The following is a 20,938-nucleotide window of genomic DNA, read 5'->3' on the forward strand; positions in this document are numbered from 1 at the left end:
ATTAGTGTATTGTTTTCCTTGGTTTATTATTTTGCAATGAGTTTGCCGGCGAAAATAGTCCCAAAACCTGCCACTGTCGCAGTAAGTGGACCTGGAACTGGCCCGTCTCCGTCGAGCCAACTGCGGGCTACCCTGACCTCGGTGTCTTTACCGTCGGGAGCCCCAGGCGCTCCTCAACTGAACACCTTGCCGCCTCCTCAGTATCCTTCATTGACAAGAATACCCCTGCCACCTCTTGGTCAGGTATTCGGGGGAGAAACATTTAGGTAACGTATTGGTGAGCGGTTGGGTGCGGGTCAATGACTGATGTTTTGAAGAATAGGGAGGAGACATTTAGCTTGTTAGTTAGCTTACGTTAGCTAGCTAACATATTACTATAGTTATTTATTGACAATCTGCTAAATGGCTAGCTAGTCAAATTCGCTAAACTGCAGATAATTAATTTTGTTGGCCAATGCATTTTAACTGTTGTGCTTGTGTGGATCAGAAAACCTGGCCAACTAGACACAATTTCACGAGTTGGCGTGACGTTAGTTAGCTAACTCTAGAAGGCCACCTCACCGGCTTTGTTCAGTTTACCGGTAGCTAGCTAACTAGTCAGCCACATTCATATTAGCAGCTGTAGACTCATAACTAGCACATCCGGCTAACATATTGGCGAACTATTTTATTCGGGTCAGGCAGTATTTTGTAAGAGGGTTTGGGTGGACTATATTTTGTAGCAATCAAAACGTAGTTGTTAATCATCCTAAAACTATAGTATTGCTACCTCGTATGAGTGAATGTAAACTAGCTGGGTACAGTAGTAACCTAGCTAACTAAGTTGGGCCTTCTCCCCGGTATCCATAAAAGGAATGCTAACTGTCGTTATTTAGCTAGCTAGCTAGGCCGTAGTTAAACCGGGTAGTAGATGGCAACCGGTGCCACACCGGTATACCCATATTGACACGGTAGTGACGCCACATACATATTTGCTGGTAGCTACGTTAGCAACTGTAGTAACGTTACAGTGTAATGCATTTGATCCCGTATGGGTTTACCGGTATTCCTATTTTATTTGGGGTTATGCATGTATCATGATTGTATGAATGACATTCAGTAAGCCACTGAAGTCACTGCGTATCTATTTTTTTTAAACAGAAATTGATCAAGAGCATTTTCCTCACTTCAGAAACCTCTTATCCCTGTGAACACTTGATCCCAGCCAGTGGAATTGTTCTGCCAAATTGGATCTCCTAACAACGTGCCTTGCTTGATTTGTATGAACTTTGTGAATATCAACTTTGAATCTTAATTCATTTGATCCGGCCATTTAAATTTAGGATCTAGTGTCTTTTTATGATTTAAAACATTATTGTTTTGATCTAATGTCCAGTCATAATGGAAGTATTGTCTCCTGAGTGCTAGTCTGTGAGTCTTATCATCTTCGATGGTGCAGCCTCCGACCAAAAGTTTTAGAGGACGCCCAAGGACAAAATGTTGCTGTTTGAAAGCAAATTTCCTGCAATTCTACACATTTAGCCTTGAGGCAGAGAACATTTTCCAGTTTTAAAGTACATTTCCTGCAATTCTACACATTTTGCCATAGCTTATGCTGTGTTCTTATGCTATCTGAGTGACTTAAAAATAACAAAATCAATGCAAAGGCATTTCTTCAAGTTGTGAAAGGACTATTACAAAATCCATAAGAACAGTTAAATTGTAGACATTAATCAAAACTTCATCCATGCTTAATAACATTAACAACGTTACAGGCTTCTAAAGGACTCTGCCACAGTGATAGCGAGTCAACTGACTCATATCCTCAACCTGTTAATCTCAACTGGGGAAATCCCATGTCAATAGAAAACGGCTTATATAACACCAAGTCGGGATAGATCGGATGTGGCCAACTACCGTCCAGTATCAGTTCTTTGTGCTGTCTCCAAAGTGTTGTAAAGGCTGGTGCAGACACAGGTGGCCAACTATTTCTCACTCAACGGCCTATTTACAGCCTATCAACGCTGCTTTAGAAAGATGCACATCTACAGCAGTGCAAAAGGTTGTGGAAGACATCATGTCGGCTTGTAACAGCCAGGTCACAGCAGCGCTCTTCTTGGATCTGGAGGAAGCTTTTGACACTACACCAAACCACACTCCAGAGGAAGCCTGTGAAACTAGGCTTTGACAGTACTGCAATCAAGTGATTCACATCATACTTACGGGGAGAAGTCAGTACAAACTGCAGAGCACGCAATTAGCCCAGGTACCTGTGGTGAATGGAGTCCCACAAGGGAATGTGTTTGGATCCCTGCTGTTCTGCATTTACATAAATGACTTTCCATCAGTGCTGGACAAATGCTGCATACATAATTGCAGATGAGACAATCCTATACTACTCAGCAAATACACCAGGGAGTGTGAGGAGGCAGTGTCAAACGACATCAACAGGGAAGCGTCTTAGTTTGCTCTCCTTACACCCTCATAAGACCAAGGAAATGCTGTTTGGCATCCCACAAAAGCTGAGACACAGCCAAATCTATTACAATAACAGACAGACAAAAAACGTACAAACAAGTAAACTGCTTAAAGTACCTGGGGAAGAAGTTGGACCCACACCTACACTGGAATGAACATGCTGGCCTGGTCACAGGGAAATGGCTTTCTGGGCATGGCGCTCTAAAGACTTTGTCTCCAAGGGCAGCCTCCTGACAATCTACTACCACCATGATAACTCACCTGGACAACTGTGCCACGGTATGGCTTCCCACCCTACATCAGTGTAATAAGACAGGATTTAACCAGCTACAGGGTATCATCAACAGGGCTGCTCGTATCATGACTGGGAATTCACGGAGGGAACATATAAAGACAAAGGTTTTTCTGCAAAAATCTGTAATCAAACCACCGACGGACAGGATCCATTATAACACCCTAGTGATTGTTTTCAAGGCGACACAGCACAAACTGGCTGAATACATGTCAGACCAGTTCAGGTGGGAGTCTTCACCCATCCTCCGGGGGTGCACCAGAGCAGCAGCCAAAGCTTATGACCAATGGGACCTGCATCTGCTGGCACAACCATGGCCTTCCAAGGCAGTCTGCAGTTCTTTGGACCATTGCTCTAGAACAAGTTGGACTTATCCACACAACAGCTAGCTAGCATGTCCACCATCAAAAGAGCTTTATACAGATCTAGACTGATGTAATGTGAGTGTGGTTTTGTATGTATGCTCTATATTCTTCTGTGTATGGTGCTTTTATCTAGACAAGTTTCTGTGATGTGTATACTGAGTTAACAAAACATGAGACTGGCCAGGTGAATCCAGATGAAAGCTATGATCCCTTATTGTTGTCACTTGTTAAATCTGCTTTTATAAGTGTAGACGAAGGGGAGGTGATGCGTTAAAGAAGGATTTTAAAGTAATGAGACAATTTAGAAATGGATTGTGTACGTGTGCAATTCAGAAGTGAATGGGCAAGGCAAAGGATTTGCAGTGCATTCGGAAAGAATTCAGAACCCTTGACTTTTTCTACATTTTGTTACGTTAGACTTATTCTAAAATGGTTTCAATTTTTTTTACCCCTCAATACCACACAATACCCCATAATGACAAAGTGAAAATACTTTTTTAGATATTTTTGCAAATTGATTAAATATACAGATGATGTCGGAAGTTGACATACACTTCGATTGGAATCATAACTCATTTTTCAACTACTCTGCACATTTCTTGTTAACAAACTATAGTTTTGGTATGTAAGTTAGGACATCTACTGTGTGCACGACACAAGCGATTTTTCCAATAATTGTTTAGACAGATTATTTCACTTAATTCACTGTATCACAATTCCAGTGGGTCATACACTAAGTTGACTGTGCCTTTAAACAGCTTGGAAAATTTCAGAAAATGACGTCATGGCTTTAGAAGCTTCTGATAGGCTAATTGACATAATGTGAGTCAATTGGAAGTGTACCTGTGGCTGTATTTCAAGGCCTACCTTCAAATCAAAAATTGTAGACCTCCAAGTCTGGTTCATCCTTGGGAGCTATTTCCAAATGTTTGAAGGTACCACGTTCATCTGTACAAACAATAGTACACAAGTATAAACACCATGGGACCACGCAGCCGTCATACCGCTCAGGAAGGAGACCCGTTCTGTCTCCTAGAGATGAATGTACTTTGGTGCAGAAAGTGCCAATCAATCCCAGAACAACAGCAAAGGACCTTGTGAAGATGCTGGAGGAAACAGTTACAAAAGTATCCATATCCACAGTAAAACGAGTCCTCTATCGACTTAACCTGAAAGGCCGCTCAGCAAGGAAGAAGCCAGTGCTCCATAACCACCATAAAAAAAGCCAGACTACGGTTTGCAACTGCACATGGGGACAAAGATTGTACTTTTTGGACAAATGTTCTCTGGTCTGATGAAACAAAAATGGAACTGTTTGGCCATAATGACCATCGTTATGTTTGGAGGAAAAATGGGGATGCTTGCAAGCCGAAGAACACCACCCAACCGTGAAGCATCATCATGTTGTGGGGGTGCTTTGCTGCAGGAGGGACTGGTGCACTATACAAAATAGATGGCATCATGAGGTAGGAAAATTGTGGATGGAAAATTGTGGATATATTGAAGCAACATCTCAAGACATCAGTCAGGAAGTTAAAGCTTGGTCGCAAATGGGTCTTCCAAATGGAAAATGACCCCAAGCATACTTCCAAAGTTGTGGCAAAATGGCTTCAGGACAACAAAGTCAAGGTATTGGAGTGGCCACCACAAAGCCCTGACCTCAATCCTATAGAAAATATGTGGGCAGAACTGAAAAAGCGTGTGTGAGCAAAGAGGCCTTCAAACCTTACTCAGTTACACCAGCTATGTCAGGAGGAATGGGCCAAAATTCACTCAATTTATTTTGGGAAGTTTGGAAGGCTACCTGAAACGTTTGACCCAAGTTAAACAATTTAAAGGCAACCCACTTGGAATGCGATGAAAGAAATAAAAGCTGACTTTAACTGTAAACAACACCTTATTTACGTAGGTATTCAGAACCTTATGTAAATTAGCTAGCATACACGGACCTTTGCTTACATGTTGCTATGATTTAAAACCGTCAACAGCAGTATAGGCCAAAAAGTATATTTTATACAGATTTTCGACACTGCATCCATATGCCGCACATTGTGACATTGTTTACAAGTTTGCTATTTTAATGTGTGATGTGGGGATATAATTTCTCTCGTTCACTTCCATTACTCAATGCCCCAAAAATGTGTAGGGTGTTCGCTCAATGCTCAAATTAAATATGGGTAAATTCAAGAGGGTGCTCCAAAACCTTGTTTTCTGTAGCCTATGTCATGAATCACATGCAATTATTCATTAGATTGTTCTTTACAATATTGCAACCTTAATATGCTTGTACTTAATTGTTGCTTAAATAAGAACATTAGTTTGTTGTAATGGTTGCAAGTTTAGACCGCGCCTCTCTTGGTTGTATCTCTTCCATATTTCCGTGTTAGGTGGTAACATTTGGAGGAGTTTCTGTGCTTTGGACCAATCAAAATCAACTAGATACTCGTCTTTTTCATCTCCAGATCCTTGGCTTTTTATTCCTCTAACCCCAGTCAATCAATGTTGAGGGGCCCCTTTCTATTGCAATTTAAAGGGGAAGACTAAAAATCTCACAATGGAAACTGGAACAGATTGTTTTTCCACAGAGGGGTCAGATATTGAAAGTTATAGTTAAATTATGTATATACATTACCAGTTTAAAGTTTGGACACCTACAAATTCAAGGGTTTTTATTTTAATTTATTTTCTACATTTTAGAATAATAGTAAAGACACACTAAGTGTTAAACAAATCTAAATATATTTTAGATTCTTCAAAGTAGCCACCCTTTGCCTTGATGACTACTTTGCACACTCTTTGCATTCTTTCAACCAGCCTCACCTGGAATGCTTTTCCAAGTCTTGAAGGAATTCCCACTAATGCTGAACACATTGTTGGCTGCTTTTTCTTCTCTCTACGGTCCAACTCATCCCAAACCATCTCAATTGGGTTTCAGTCGGGTGCTTGTGGAGGCCAGGTCATCTGATGCAGCAGTCCATCACTCTCCTTCTTGGTCAAATAGCCCTTACACAGCCTGGAGGTGTGTTGGGTCATTGTCCTGTTGAAAAACAAATGATAGTCCCACTAAGCGCAAACAAGATGGGATGGCTAATTGCTGCAGAATGCTGTGGTAGCCAAGCTGGTTAAGTGTGCATTGAATTCTAAATAAATCACTGACCGTGTCACCAGCAAAGCAGCATTACACCACCACCTCCATGCTTCATGGTGGGAACCACACATGCGGAGATCATCTGTTCACCAAGTGGGTGGCTACTTTGAATAATCTTTAATAGTTTTTTGGTACTACATGATTCCATATGTGTTATTTCATACTTTTGATGTCTTCTACAATGTAGAAAATAGTAAAAATAAAAACCCTTGAATGAGGTGTCCAAACTTCTGAATTTATTTCATTTAACTAGGCACGTCAGTTAAGAACAAATTCTTATTTACGACAGCCTAAAGGACGGCCAATTGACGGATTTCCTTATGAATTGTAAATCAGTAAAATCTTTGACATTTTTGCGTGTTGCGTTATAATTCTCTGTGTGTGAAGTTTACGTATACCTTAGCCAAATACATTTAAACTCAGTTTTTCACTATTCCTGATATCTAATCTTAGTAAAAATTCCCTGTCTTAGGTCAGTTAGGATCAACACTTTATTTTAAGAATGTGAAATGTTATAATAGTAGAGAATTATTTCTTTCAGCTTTTATTTCTTTCATCACATTCCCAGTGGCGGTTTTGGAGCAGTGGCTTCTTCCTTGCTGAGCGGCCTTTCAGGTTATGTCAATATAGGACTTGTTTTTACTGTGGATATAGAGACTTTTGTACCTGTTTCCTCCAGAATCTCTTCACAAGGTCCTTTGCTGTTGTTCTGGGATTGATTTGCACTTTTCGCACCAAAGTGAGTTCATCTCTAGGAGACAGAACATGTCTCCTTCCTGAGCGGTATGACAGCTGCGAGGTCCCATGGTGTTTATACTTGCGTACTATTGTTGGTACCTTTAGACGTTTGGAAATTGCTCCCAAGGATGAACCAGACTTGTGGAGGTCTACAATTTTTGAAGGTAGGCCTTGAAATACATCCACACACAGGTACACTTCCAATTGACTCAAATGATGTCAATTAGCCTATCAGAAGCTTCTAAAGCCATGACATTTTCTGAAATTTTCCATGCTATTAACCTAGTGTATGTAAACTTCTGATCCACTGGAATTGTGATAATTTCACTATCTGTAAACAATTGTTGTAAAAAATTACATAAACTATAGTTTGTTAACAAGATATTTGTGGAGTGGTTGAAAAACAAGTTTTATTGACTCCAACCTAAGTGTATGTAAACTTCTGACTTCAACTGTATAAAGTGCCTTCGGAAAGTATTCAGACCCCTTGACCTTCTCCACATTTGATACAGCCTTATTCTAAAATTGATTTAAATAGATTTTTCCCCTCATCAATACACACACAATACCCCATATTGACTTCTATTTATTTGAATGTATTAAAAATAAACACTGAAATATCACGTTTTCCTTAAGTATTCAGGCCCTTTACTCAGTATTTTGAACCACCTTTGGCAGTGATTACAGCCTTTGGATATGACGCTACAAGCTTGGCGCACCTATATTTGGGGAGTTTCTCTCGCTCTTCTCTGTAGACCCTCTCAAGCTCTGTCAGGTTGGATGGGGAGCATCACTGTACAGCTATTTACAAGTCTCTCCAGAGATGTTTGAGTCCGGGCTCTGGCTGGGCCACTCAAGAACATTCAGAGACTTGTCTCGAAGCCACACCTGCGTTGTCTTGGTTGTTGTCCTGTTGGAAGGTGAACCTTCACCTCAGTCAGGTTCTGAGCGCTCTGGAGCAGGTTTTCATCAAGGATCTCTCTGTACTTTGCTCCGTTCATCTTTCCCTCGATTCTGACTAATCTCCCAGTCCCTGCCACAGAAAAAACATCCCCACAGCATGATGCTGCCACCATGCTTCACCGTAGGGTTGGTGCTAGGTTTCCTCCAGATGCTACGCTACGCATTCAGGAGTTCAAGAGTTCAATCTTGGTTTCATCAGACCAGATAATCTTGTTTCTCATGGTCTGAGTCTCTTTAGGTGCCTTGTTGTCAAACTCCAAGCGGGCTGTCATGTGCCTTTCTGAGGAGTGACTTCCGTCTGGCCACTTTACCGAAAAGGCCTGATTGGTGGAGTGCTTCAGAGATGATTGTCCTTCTGGAAGGTTCTCCCATCTCCACAGAGGAACCATCAGGTTTTTGGTCACCTCGCTGACCAAGGCCCTTCTCCCCTGATTACTCAGTTTGGCCGGGCGGCCGGCTCTAGGAAGAGTCTTGGTGGTTCCAAACTTCTTCCATTGAAGAATGAATGTCACTGCTTTCTTGGACCTTCAATGCTGCAGAAATGTTTTGGTACCCTTTCCCAGATGCCTCGACACAATCCTGTCTCGGAGCTCTATGAACAATTCCTTCAAACTCATGGCTTGGTTTTGGCTCTGACATGCACTGTCAACTGTGTGACCTTTTATATAGACAGGTGTGTGCCTTTTCCAAATCATGTCCAATAAATTGAATTAACCACAGGTGGACTCCAATTAAGTTGTAGAGACATCTCAAGAATGATCACTGGAAATAGGATGCACCTGAGCTCAATTTCGAGTCTGTTTTGTTATTTTTTAACGATTAAACAAAAACAAATGTCTGAACCTGTTTTCTATTTGTCATTGATTGGGTATTGTGTGTAGGTTGAGATTATTTTATTTTTATGAAATTGATTATATTTCTTTCCAAATGGGGGGGGCTCATAAAACTAATTCGGGAAGCAGGGATCTTTATCCAGGAGGGGATTGATTTGTCTTTGCTGTAACCAAGAAGCTTGATCTTGCAAGCTAACCACTTTGCTATGAAGGTAGCCAACCAAATGCATAGCTGGAGCCCTCATGTTGAGAGAATGTATTAGCTTACAGTTGTAAGCAGTGGCATAGCATGAGCTTTAGGGCACCCCAAAACACAAAACAAATTGAAGGTATTGAACATTTCTAAATACCTCGGTATAATTTCTAAATACCTGGTTCTTACTAAACACAGGAGACTTCTCGTTAAAATTACAGTCAAGCATACATTTTCTCAAGAACCTTGCTCCAAGATCTGCTAAAGCGGTCTGAATAAGCTAACTTCCTATGCATTGTCAGTAGTAACTGTAGTGAGATGGCAGTCCCAGGCCATAGCAGACAGCGTCTTGAACCTTGTGTTTATTCAGTGCAGTAAGAACCTGGTCTGGTGGGACAGCGGAAAGGAGCACGGTGAAGGGGTGGTTTTGTGTCTGCACCATCTTGGCTGTCTCCAGTCACTTCCTGTTCCTCCACTCTGAACCCAGTGCACTCAGCCTCAGGTAGGCTATAGCTCCAGGCTGCTACAACTACAGACTGGAAGGGATCCTCAGGGTTAGTTACTGTGCTATTAGATGGGTAGAGGAGAAGATGCTGTAGTAGATAACTTAGCATATCAATTCTATAACAAAAGTAATTGTCTGATTCTTGTCATTGTAAAGTGTAATGAATTTTTAACTCTTGCAAGTGACTCCTTTTTCTCTGGGCATTCTGTGTAGTCTGATTCAGAAGGTCATTTGAGATTTTTTCCTGAATATGTTCTCACAAACACTTTTTAGGTGATCTAATTTGTCTGCAGAACAGTCAAGTCAGCAGAAAATCCTATTTGACTTTCTAACACTGAACTACTCCCTTTCCTTTCTCTTATTCTATCAGCACGGTTCTCTCTCTCCCTCCTACATACACACTCCGCACATAAGTGGCTTTACATGATGATACAGGGACACGGTGGCTTTTCCCCTTTTGCTGGCTCTAAATGGGACTGGTCAGTGGAGGGTCTTGGCTACTGTTCGTTCAAAGGCAAAATAGGGATTGGGATAGAGTGCCGGGTGTTGCCTGTAGCAGTTGCCCCAAAATGATTGGTAATGAACTACTAGACTTGCAGAACCTGATCTATATCAGAGCCTGGAAACCTGAACCTGTACTTGAGATGGGCGTAGGGGTTAGGTTACAGGTCTGGGCTGACCTGGCAGGAGGCAAAGGAGCAGAGTGACGGGCAGAGGGGTTGGTTTTTGTTAACATCCGTGTCTACTGAGCTGTGATAGGTGCCCTTCTATGCCCTTCACAGATCAGTGTTTTACATGTATGTAAAAAGGTTATTGTCTGGGGCAGACCAGGGTTTCCCTTCCCTACTTTCACTGTGTTCTGTCTGCTGCATCAAAACATGACATGTTTTCTAATGAAGTTGTAGCCTAGGTTGCTAAAGCTCACTTGTTATCCAGTCCCTATTGGCCACATGTAGCAATGAGCTGATTATCTGGCTGTGCATAATTGTACAGACATTAATTTTCTCATCTGATCCCTTGGTCTTTTGTAACTCTAATAGATGACATATTTTCCTCCGCTCTTGCTGCAGAAACTAAATGAAGCTCAGACTAATTGCTAAGTAGTGTGGTCAGCAACTCATGGCTGTAGCTGGCACTTGCACGGTTGAATGGGTGGTGCCAGTTAGGGCTGGCACAATTACAGTTAACCTTGTAACTGACGGTTATGGTTGAAGACCATCATGAAAATGAAATAACCCTCATAACTGCAACACTACCGTTCAAAGTTTGGGGTCACTTAGAAATGTCCTTGTTTTTGAAAGAAAAGCACAAAAAAATCCATTTTTAATGACATAAAATTTATCAGAAATACAGTGTAGACACTGTAAGTGACTATTGTAGCTGGAATGGCTGATTTTTAATGGAATATCTACGTAGGCATACAGAGACCCATTATCAGCAACCATCACTCCTGTGTTCCAATGGCAGGTTGTGTTAGCTAATCCAAGTTGATCATTTTAAAAGGCTAATTGATCATTAGAAAACCCTTTTGCAATTATGTTAGCACAGCTGAAAACGTTTGTCCTGATAAAAGAAGCAATAAAACTGGCCTTCTTAGACTAGTTGAGTATCTGGAGCATCAGCATTTGTGGTTTTGATTACAGGTGCAAAATGGCCAGAAACAAAGACCTTACTTCTGAAACTTGTCAGTCTATTCTTGTTCTGAGAAATGAAGGCTATTCCATGTGAGAAATTGCCAAGAAACTGAAGATATCTTACAATGCTGTGTACTACTCCCTTCACAGAACAGCGTAAACTGGCTCTAAACAGAATAGAAAGAGTGGGAGGCCCCGGTGCACAACTGAGCAAGAGGACAAGTACATTAGAGAGTCTGGTTTGAGAAACAAACACCTCACAAGACCTCAACTGGCAGCTTCATTAAATAGTACCCGCAAAACACCAGTCTCAATGTCAACAGTGAAGAGGCGACTCCAGGATGCTGGCCTTCTAGGCAGAGTCTGTTTGGATGAACTCTTTACAACGTGATAACTTTTATTTCTTCTTGCTGAAACAAGCAAGGTGTTGTAGCAAGCAAGTCTTCGGGGACTGCAGTCATTTGGCTGACCAGTAACCGTCATCTAAAATGTAATGGCCATCACAGCCCTAGTGCCAGTGCCTCTGAGGGTAATATTTGGGTATGTATGTAATTATAAGGCCCAGTGTAATTGGGCTTGTATAACAAAATAGGGTAGCTAAAATAATATGGCCTTTGTTAACAGTTCAAATCACATGTTATTGGTCACATACATATGGTCAGCAGATGTTATTGCGAGTGTAGCGAAATGCTTATGTTTCTAGATCAGACATTACCTGTTAGTGCAGCAGTATCTATCTAACAATTCCACAACAAAACCTAATACACACAATCTAGTAAAGGAATGGGATGAGAATATATGTCTTAAATATATGGATGAGCAGTGACGGAGTGGCTAAGCTGCAATAGATAGTGAAGGATACAGTATATACATATGAGATGAGTAATGCGAGATATGTAAACATTCTTAAAGTGGCATTATTAAAGTGACTAGTGTTCCATTTATTTAAGTGGCCAATGATATCAAGTCTGTAGGTAGGCAGCCGCCTGTCTGTGCTAGTGGTGGCTGTTTTAACAATCTGATGGCCTTGAGATTGAAAAAACGCTTCTATCTCTCTGTCCCAGCTGTGATGCACCTGTACTGACCTCACCTTCTGGATGATAGTGGGGTGAACAGGTAGTGGCTCGGGTGGTTGTCGTTGATGATATTTTTTGCCTTCCTGTGACATCAGGTGTATGTATCCTGGAGGTTGGGGTGGGCGCTATACCATATTTAACTATATACCTCTATTTATGCACAAACCGGTTTGGGTTTTTACTTTACTTTCTATGACGGTCTTTTAATGTTTGGTTTGTTAAATGTGATACGCTGTGTGTAACGTCCATTTTTATAGTTTACTCCTCTACTTGAGTCATCCCTTTCCACACTCTATCTCCATGCCGCTTTCCACACAGACCTAGCCCCGCCCCCTGTCACTCAAGGAGAATTTGTTGTTGCTTGACCACGAGACACTTGAGATCAGTCTGCATGGTCAATGCAGCACATGCAACAATGTTGATGACAACGATGTTTCCACTTAGATCTTAATATAAATCCACACGAGTTCTATAATTACAATATTAGTTTGTTTCTTACATCTGCAAACAGCTGGTTTGTATTTTCTTAGCAAGTTAAGCTAAATTGTGTTAGCCACTAATGCTAATCGCTAGTCACCTGGCTAGATAGCTAGTAAAAGTACTGAGTCAGATCAAACGTAGCTAGTTACTACAAGTACTGGTGGAGGCATAAATCAGCATGTTTGTGGAACAGTATCTTCTAAATCAAAGAGGAAAAGGTGAAGCATGAGTATGTTGGCTATATGAATAAAGACTTAATGTAGCCAAAGATTATAGGGTCACCTAGGAAGGGTGAAAACCAAAGTGGTGTTCAGTGTTGTCACTAACTCGTCCATGGCATTTTCATTCGTTGTCATGTCAAACAACACTGTATTCAAAGTGCCCACTATTATTTATTTTCTAGCTAGAATTATATTAAACATTCTATTTCCATGATTCCAAAAGTTCACCCAAGTGTTTTGTTCTAAATTGCAATGGCAACATTTGGTTAAAAATAAGGCCAAGTTTTTTTGCCCATATCATGGAAATGATTGAAAATGAGTGCTGGTAATGCAGGAAATTATTTTAGTTTGAAGTTGAATTGAACAGTATAAAACAATTCGAATAGAGAAAGACCCATTGAAATAATTTAGAATATATGTGTTGCCAGAACTTTTATTAATAAAAAACATAAAATACCGTCAAATTTGAAAAATACCATGCTATGATATTTTGGCCATATCGCCCAGCCCTACCTGGAGGGCAGGTAGTTTGTAATGCGTTGTGCAGACTGCACCACCCTCTGGAGAGCCCGGTGTTTGTGGGTGGTGCAGTTGCCGTACCAGGTGGTGATACAGCCCGACAGGCTGCTCTCAATTGTGCACCTGTGAAAGTTAGTGAGGGATTTCGGTTCAAGTCAAATTTCTTCAGCCTCCTGAGGTTGAAGAGGCGCTGTTGTGCCTTCTTCACCACACTGTCTGTGTGCGTGGACCATTTCAGTTTGTCGGTGATATGTACAGTACACAGAGGAACTTAAAACCTTCCACCTTCTCCACTGCTGTCCCTTCGATGTTGATAGGGGGGGTGCTCCCTTTGCTGTTTCCTGAAGTCCACGATCATCTCTTTTGTTTAGCTGACATTGAGTGAGAGGTTATTTTCCTGACACCACACTCCGAGGGCCCTCACCTCCTCCCAGTAAGATGTCTCGTCGTTGTTGGTAGTCAAGCCTACCACTCGTGTCGTCTGCAAACTTGATGATTGAATTGGAGTCATGGGTGAACAGGGAGAACAGTTGAGGACTGAGCACACACCCTTGTGGGGCCCCAGTGTTGAGGGTCAGAAAAGTGTTGACAGCAAATGTTGTTTCCAACCTTCACCATCTGGGGGTGACCCGTCAGGACCCAATTGCACATGGCAGGGGTCTAGACCCAGGGTCTCAAGCTTAATGATCAGTTTGGAGGGTACTATGCTGTTGAATGCTGAGCTGTAGTCAATGAACAGCATTCTTACATAGTTATTCCTCTTGTCCAGATGCGATAGGGCAGTGTGATGGAGACTGCATCGTCTGTGAACCTATTGGGGTGGTAAGAAAATAGGAGTGGCTCTAGGGGGACAGGTAGGGTGGAGGTGATATGATCCTTGACTAGTCTCTCAGCTGCCTTATCTTTCTTGGGAACAGAAACAATGGTGGCCATCTTGAAGCGTGTGTGGACAGCAGACTGGGATGGGGATTGATTATGTCCGTAAACAGACCAGCCAGCTGGTCTGCACATGCTCTGAGGTCACAGCTAGGGATGCAGTCTGTGCCGGCAGCCCTGTGAGGGTTTTACTCACGTCGGCCACGGAGAAGGGGAGCCCAAAGTCTTTGGTAGTGGGCCCTTGTCGGTGGCACTGTATTGTCCTCAAAGCACTCAAAGAAGTTGTTTAATTTGTCTGGGAGCAAGACGTCTGCGACGGGGCTGGTTATCTTTCTGTAATCCGTGATTGTCTGTAGACCCTGACACGAACGTCTCGTGTTTGAGCCGTTGAATTGTGACTCAACTTTGTCTCTATACTGACGCTTTACTTGTTTGATTGCCTTACGGCGGGAATGACTACACTGTTTGTATTCGGTCATGTTTCCAGTCTCCTTGCCATGATTAAATGCGGTGGTACATGATTTCAGTTTTGTGCGAATGCTGCCATCAATCCACGGTTTCTGGTTAGGGAATGTTTTAATAGCCACATGGTACAACATCTCCTTTACACTTCCTTATAAACTCGCTCACCGAGTCATCATACACGTCAATGTTGTTCCCTGAGGCTACCCGGAACATATCCCAGTTCATGTGATCGACGCAATCTTGATGCGTTGGATAGACTTAAGCACGGGCCCTTTCTGTTTTAGTTTCTGCCTATAGGAGGGTAGCAACAAAATGGAGTCATGGTCAGATTTTCCAAAAGGGGGGCGGGGGAGGGCCTTGTATGCATCGCGGAAGTTAGAGTAGCAGTGGTCGAGTGTGTTGCTCGTGTACTGCAATCGATATACTGATAGAATTTAGGTAGCCTTGTTCTCAGATTAGCTTTGTTAAAATCCCCAGCTCAATAAATGCTGCCTCCGGATATATGGTTTCCAGTTTGCATAAAGTCCAGTGAAGTTCCTTGATGGCCCTCCTCGTATCCGCTTGCGGGGGGATATACACGGCCGTAAAGATAACCAAGGAGAGTTCTCTTGGTAGAAAATACTGTCGGCATTTGATTGAGGAATTCTAGGTCAGGTGAACAAAATAACTTGCGTTATTGTGTATTGTTACAATTACACCATGAGTCGTTAATCATGAAACCATACACCCCTGCCCTTCTTACCAGAGAGATGTTTGTTCCTGTTGGCGCAATGCACTGAAAATCCTATTGGCTGTAAGGACTCCGACAGCATGTCCCCAGCTAGCCATGTCTCCGTGAGACAGAGTATGTTACAATCCCGGATACCTCTTTGGAAAGCAACTCTTGCACTAATTTTGTCTACTTAACGGAATTTCAGCCGTAAGAAGTTAACGGGATCGATTTGACAACAGCCAGTGAAAGTGCAGGGCACCAAATTCAAACAACAGAAATCTCATAATTAAAATTCCTCAAACAAACATGTATTATACACCATTTTAAAGATGAACTTGTTGTTAATCCCACCACAGTGTCCGATTTCAAAAAGGCTTTATGACGAAAGCATACCATGCGATTATGTTAGGTCAGCGCCTAGTCACAAAAAGCAGAAAGCAGAAATAGAGAGAAAATGAATCACTAACCTTTGATGATCTTCATCAGATGGCACTCATAGGACTTCATGTTACACAATACATGTATGTTACATAAAATCTTTAAAAATACTCTCTATCGGCGCCATCTTCTTTCCCCTCCAGTTGCCCTTTAGATTCAAGTCTAAGCCACATGTTGCCTAATGCATCAATGGATTTACACTATTTAATGAATCATATTGTGGGGCTCGTAGCCTAGTGGTTAGAGCGTTGGACCAGTAAACGAAAGGCTGCTAGATCTACTCTGAGCCGACAAGGTAAAAACCTGTCGTTCTGCCCCTTGAACAAGGCTGTTAACCCACTATTCCTAGGCCGTCATTGTAAATAAGAATTTGTTCTTAACTGACTTGCCTAGTTAAATAAAGGTGTAAATATATATATTTGTGTTGCACATGCGAAGGGATTTGGTTCGGCAATTCATCACTACATAGCAATTGCATGACTCAGATCAAATTGTAATTCCAGTAAGAGTCATGTGGTCCCTCCTGCCAAATCCCTGGTGGTGTCAGCTGTCTCGTCTCATCTGATCATTTTCCCATCTGCCGTTGCGTGGCCTGCTAACCTCTGACCCCTGGAGGAAACGTCCTTGCTGCTTGTGAATCAGATTCCCTTATTGTCACTACCTCCTTCCCTCCAGCCCCTCACACACACCACACAAGACCGCACCGCATCAGGATTCACTCCTGTCTGTTTTATCCCTAGACTGTGGCTATAGCCATCACCCTGCCCATGTTAAAGGTTAGTGAAGTCACACTCGCAGTAGGGATCTCCACTCAATACTTTTTTGGCTTTATTTAGTAGCTCCAAGTGTTTTTATTTGAATTTTATACTCTATTTTCTCTTCCACATAAGGGCTATTAATACCCTACGGAGTCTGTATCGCAGTGTTGTTTTTTGTCACAAAAGGGGTGGCTCCTTGTGCGCTGTGACATTCTCTGTACTCTGTACCACATGAAAAATGTAATGTGCCATATCATTCCTGGCATAGCCATGGGGGCATGGTTGTGTAGGCAATTAAACTTGCTTGGTTCCTTAATCTGATCTATAGGCTCTATATCAAAGTAACCTATTTTGCATTGATAAGTAAATATAATCTCAGCAACTGTTCAAACAATAAACCAAACAACATTGTAGCCTTATTAGAATCTCCCCAAAAGGTATTTTGTTTAGAAGAAATAACTATTTATTCCAGGCTATTGGTAAAAACAACTGTGAGAGATGTGCTTTTTCTATGTGACCAAAATAGGATGACATTCTAGTTTTTAAATACATTGAAGTAGCATACCAAATTGGCATAATGTTGTAGGTTTCACCAGCAAGTATACAAATATTTCATTCTAAATCTGATTATTTCACATGTGGGAATGTGCCGATGTAGGAAGCTAATCAACTTCAAAATAACCTCCAATTTCAAGATTGCTGTATCGGTTTAGATTGGCATTAAATAAGTGGCCTATTTTGCATTGATAACCAAATATAATCTCAGCGACTGTTCAAACAATAAACCAAACAACATTGTAGCCTTATTAGAATCTCCCCAAAATGTATTTTGTTTAGAAGTGATACATTCTTTCTAGCCTATTTGGAAACTTAAACAGATTTGTTTTTGTTCTTCTCTTCTCTTTTTTTACATTATATGTTTAAATATGAGAGTGAATACATTGAAGCAGCATATCAAATTGGCATAATGTTGTAGGTTACATCGGCAAGTATAAAAATATTTGCCAGGGCATATTATTTCATTATACATCAGATTGTTTCACATGGCGATGTGGGAAATTAAAAGGCTACATAGTTTGCAGTGTTTAGCCAACTTGCTAGCAAGGGAAGACATTTACATTTTAGTCATTTAGCAGATGCTCTTATCCAGAGCAACTTAGTGCATTCATCTTTAAAATAGCAAGGAGGGACAACCACATATCAGTCATAGTAAGTACATTTTACCTCAATAAAGAGGCTATTTTGTTAACACGTGTGAATCCATTGACTCATCTGGCAACTGAATTTGCTTTCACAACAAATGAGAAGACAACAAGAACCTCTGTCGCCCTGTTGTGAATGCTGCTATTTGAGAGTCTGGACCGGTGAGGTACAATGTTACCAAAAGGTGCACATTGTTTAGAGTAATCTGACTCCTAGTACCCAGTACATGCGTAGATCTGTGCGCGTTAAGTGTGGAAACCTATAGCAGACCCTTGTTATGCTGTGTAGCTGCTGTCTCCAGTTCCACTGTTATAAAACGTATTGGGAGGAGTGTTGGTTTTGGCGGGAAGCCAGGGGAGACGAGGACCCCTGCAGGCAAGGAAAGAGCGGGATTGAGGGGAGGAGGGCGGGATTTAGGGAATAACTAAAAAGTGTCAGAGGGGAAAGAAGAAAGCCAGGCGTTCTATTTCCCTGAAATCATGTGACCAGTGTGTGTGCCTCTAAGACTCAACAAACTGCCTGAGCAGGTTACTGAGCTCCTCTATCTGTCTGACATTTCCCCTCTCCCTCTTTTCTTCCTCCTCATCACTGCATCATAGCAGTCATTGATGAAATCAAAGTTTATTTGTCACATGCACAGGATACAGGGTGTAAACGGTACAGTGAAATGCTTACTTGCAAGGTCTCAACAGTGCAGTACACTTGATCAAAATATTAACCTTTCTAGCGCAGGGGTTCCGCTAGCGGAACACCTCGACAACATTCCACTGAAAGGGCAGCGCGCAAAATTCAAAAATATATTTTTTGAAATATGTAACTTTAACACATGAACAAGTCCAATACAGCAAATTAAATATAAACTTCTTGTTAACCTCTTAAGTCGACCCTCTACTTTTTTGAACATTCTGTTAAAAATCGCGCAACATTTCAGCGCCCTGCTACTCATGCCAGGAATATAGTATATGCATTTGCTTAGTCTGTGTGGATAGAAAACACTCAGACGTTTATAAAACTGGTTAAATCACTGCTGTGGCTTTACCAGAACGGCATTTACATCGAAAAGCACAGGAAAAACTGATCACTGAAAATGGGAAAATATATCCATGCGCTACTTGAACCCATTGATAAAGGTGAACCACAATTAATTGACTGAGGTTGCAGTACCTACAGCTTCCACACGGTGTCTAGAGTCTTGTCATTTCCCTTCGAGTTTTTTCTTGGTCAAACACATGCAGGGCACCGTATCTCCTCGGGTCTAGGACCGGATATTTTCGTTGAGTTTCTAGCCGGACATTTTTCCAGACGGACAGCTAATGATCTTTACATCGCCTCCTGATGAATTTTATCGCTTATTAACGTTTACTAATACCTAAAGTTGCATTACAAACGTATTTCGAAGTGTTTTGTGAAAGTTTATCGTCGACTTTTTGAATTTTAAAAAATGACGTTACGTTTTGAGACGATGTTTTTTTCGTTTATCACACAGTCTACATATAACGATATCTAGGCTTTATATGGACCGATTTAATCGAAATAAAGACCCAAATAGTGTTTATGGGACATCTAGGAGTGCCAACAAAGAAGATGGTGAAAGGTAATGAATGTTTTCTATTTTATTGTGCGGTTTGTGTAACGCCGAAATGCTAATTATTTTGTTTACGTCCCCTGTGGGTCTTTTGGGGTGTTACATGCTATCAGATAATAGCTTCTCATGCTTTCGCCGAAAAGCATTTTAAAAATCTGACTTGTTGCCTGGATTCACAACGAGTGTAGCTTTAATTCGATACCCTGCATGTGTATTTTAATGAACTTTTGAGTTAACTAATACTATTAGCATTTAGCGTAGCGCATTTGCATTTCCAGAGCTCTAGTTGGGACGCAAGCGTCCCGAGTAGAAGCAAGAGGTTAATCTACCCATCGTGTACGATTTCAAAAATGCTTTACAGCTAAAGCACAACATATGATTGTTAGATCACCGCCACGTCGAAAAAACACAGCCATTTTTCCAGCCAAAGATAGGAGTCACAAAAAGCAGAAATATAGATCAAATTAATCACTAACCTTTGATCTTCATCAGATGTCATAGGACATCATGTTACATAATACATGTATTTTTTGTTCAATAATGTGCATATTTATATCCAAAAATCTCAGTTTACGTTGGCTCCTTACGAGCAGTAATGTTTTGATTCCAAAACCGGTGATTTAGCAGAAATACTCATAATAAACATTGATAAAAGATACTAGTGTTATTCACAGAATTAAAGCTAGACTTCTCCTTAACTTCTTTAGGATAGGGGACGGTTGTGTCCCACTTGGGCAAAAAAACAGGGAAAATGCTGCGCGACAAATTCATAAAAATCAAACTTTCATTAAATCTCACATGTAAGATACTCAATTAAAGCTACACTCGTTGTGAATCCAGCCAACGTGTCAGATTTTCAAAAGGCTTTAAATAGTAAACAAAGAGGGTAGCATATTTCAACCCTACAGGCGCTACACAAAAAGTAGAAATAAAATATAAAACATGCATTACCTTTGACGAGCTTCTTTTGTTGGCACTCCAATATGTCCCATAAACATCACAATTGGTCCTTTTGTTCGATTTAATTCCGTCCATATATATCCAAATGTCCATTTATTTGACGCGTTTGATCCAGAAAAAAACAGCTTCCAAAAACACAACGTCACTACAAAATATTTCAAAAGTTGCCCATAAACTTTGCCAAAATATTTCAAACTACTTTTGTAATACAACTTTAGGTATTTTTAAACGTTAATAATCGATCAAATTGTAGACTGGTCTATCTGTGTTCAATACAGGAAGACAACAAACCATGCTACTTTTCACGTCTTGCGCACTCTACAGTGTTACCAGTTCCTAGATGGCCTACTTCTTCATTCAATAACCTCAACCAAATTCCAAAGACTGGTGACATCCAGTGGAAGCGGTAGGAACTGAAAACAGGTTCCAAAGAAATATAATTTGCCAATGAGAACTCGTTGAACAGACAGACCAACAACAACAATTCTGAACGGTTAATCCTCTGGGTTTTGCCTGC

The 20,938-nt window shown here is 41.2% G+C and overlaps 1 protein-coding gene across 15 annotated transcripts in view; it reads left to right on the forward strand.

The window, feature by feature from the left end:
• The first annotated feature begins 31 nt into the window (after positions 1-31).
• LOC115143275 (eukaryotic translation initiation factor 4 gamma 3-like) overlaps positions 32-20,938 on the forward strand; it is a 72,782-nt gene continuing 51,875 nt past the window's right edge. For all 15 annotated transcript variants that reach the window (XM_029683497.2, XM_029683498.2, XM_029683501.2 and 12 more), the window contains exon 1: positions 32-200. In XM_029683497.2, coding sequence (XP_029539357.2) covers positions 37-200 — 164 coding nt within the window. In that variant the 5' untranslated portion in view covers positions 32-36. The remainder of the gene's footprint in view (positions 201-20,938) is intronic.

Source organism: Oncorhynchus nerka, linkage group LG15 (assembly GCF_034236695.1).
Source record: "Oncorhynchus nerka isolate Pitt River linkage group LG15, Oner_Uvic_2.0, whole genome shotgun sequence".
In the NCBI taxonomy this organism is placed as follows: domain Eukaryota; kingdom Metazoa; phylum Chordata; class Actinopteri; order Salmoniformes; family Salmonidae; genus Oncorhynchus; species Oncorhynchus nerka.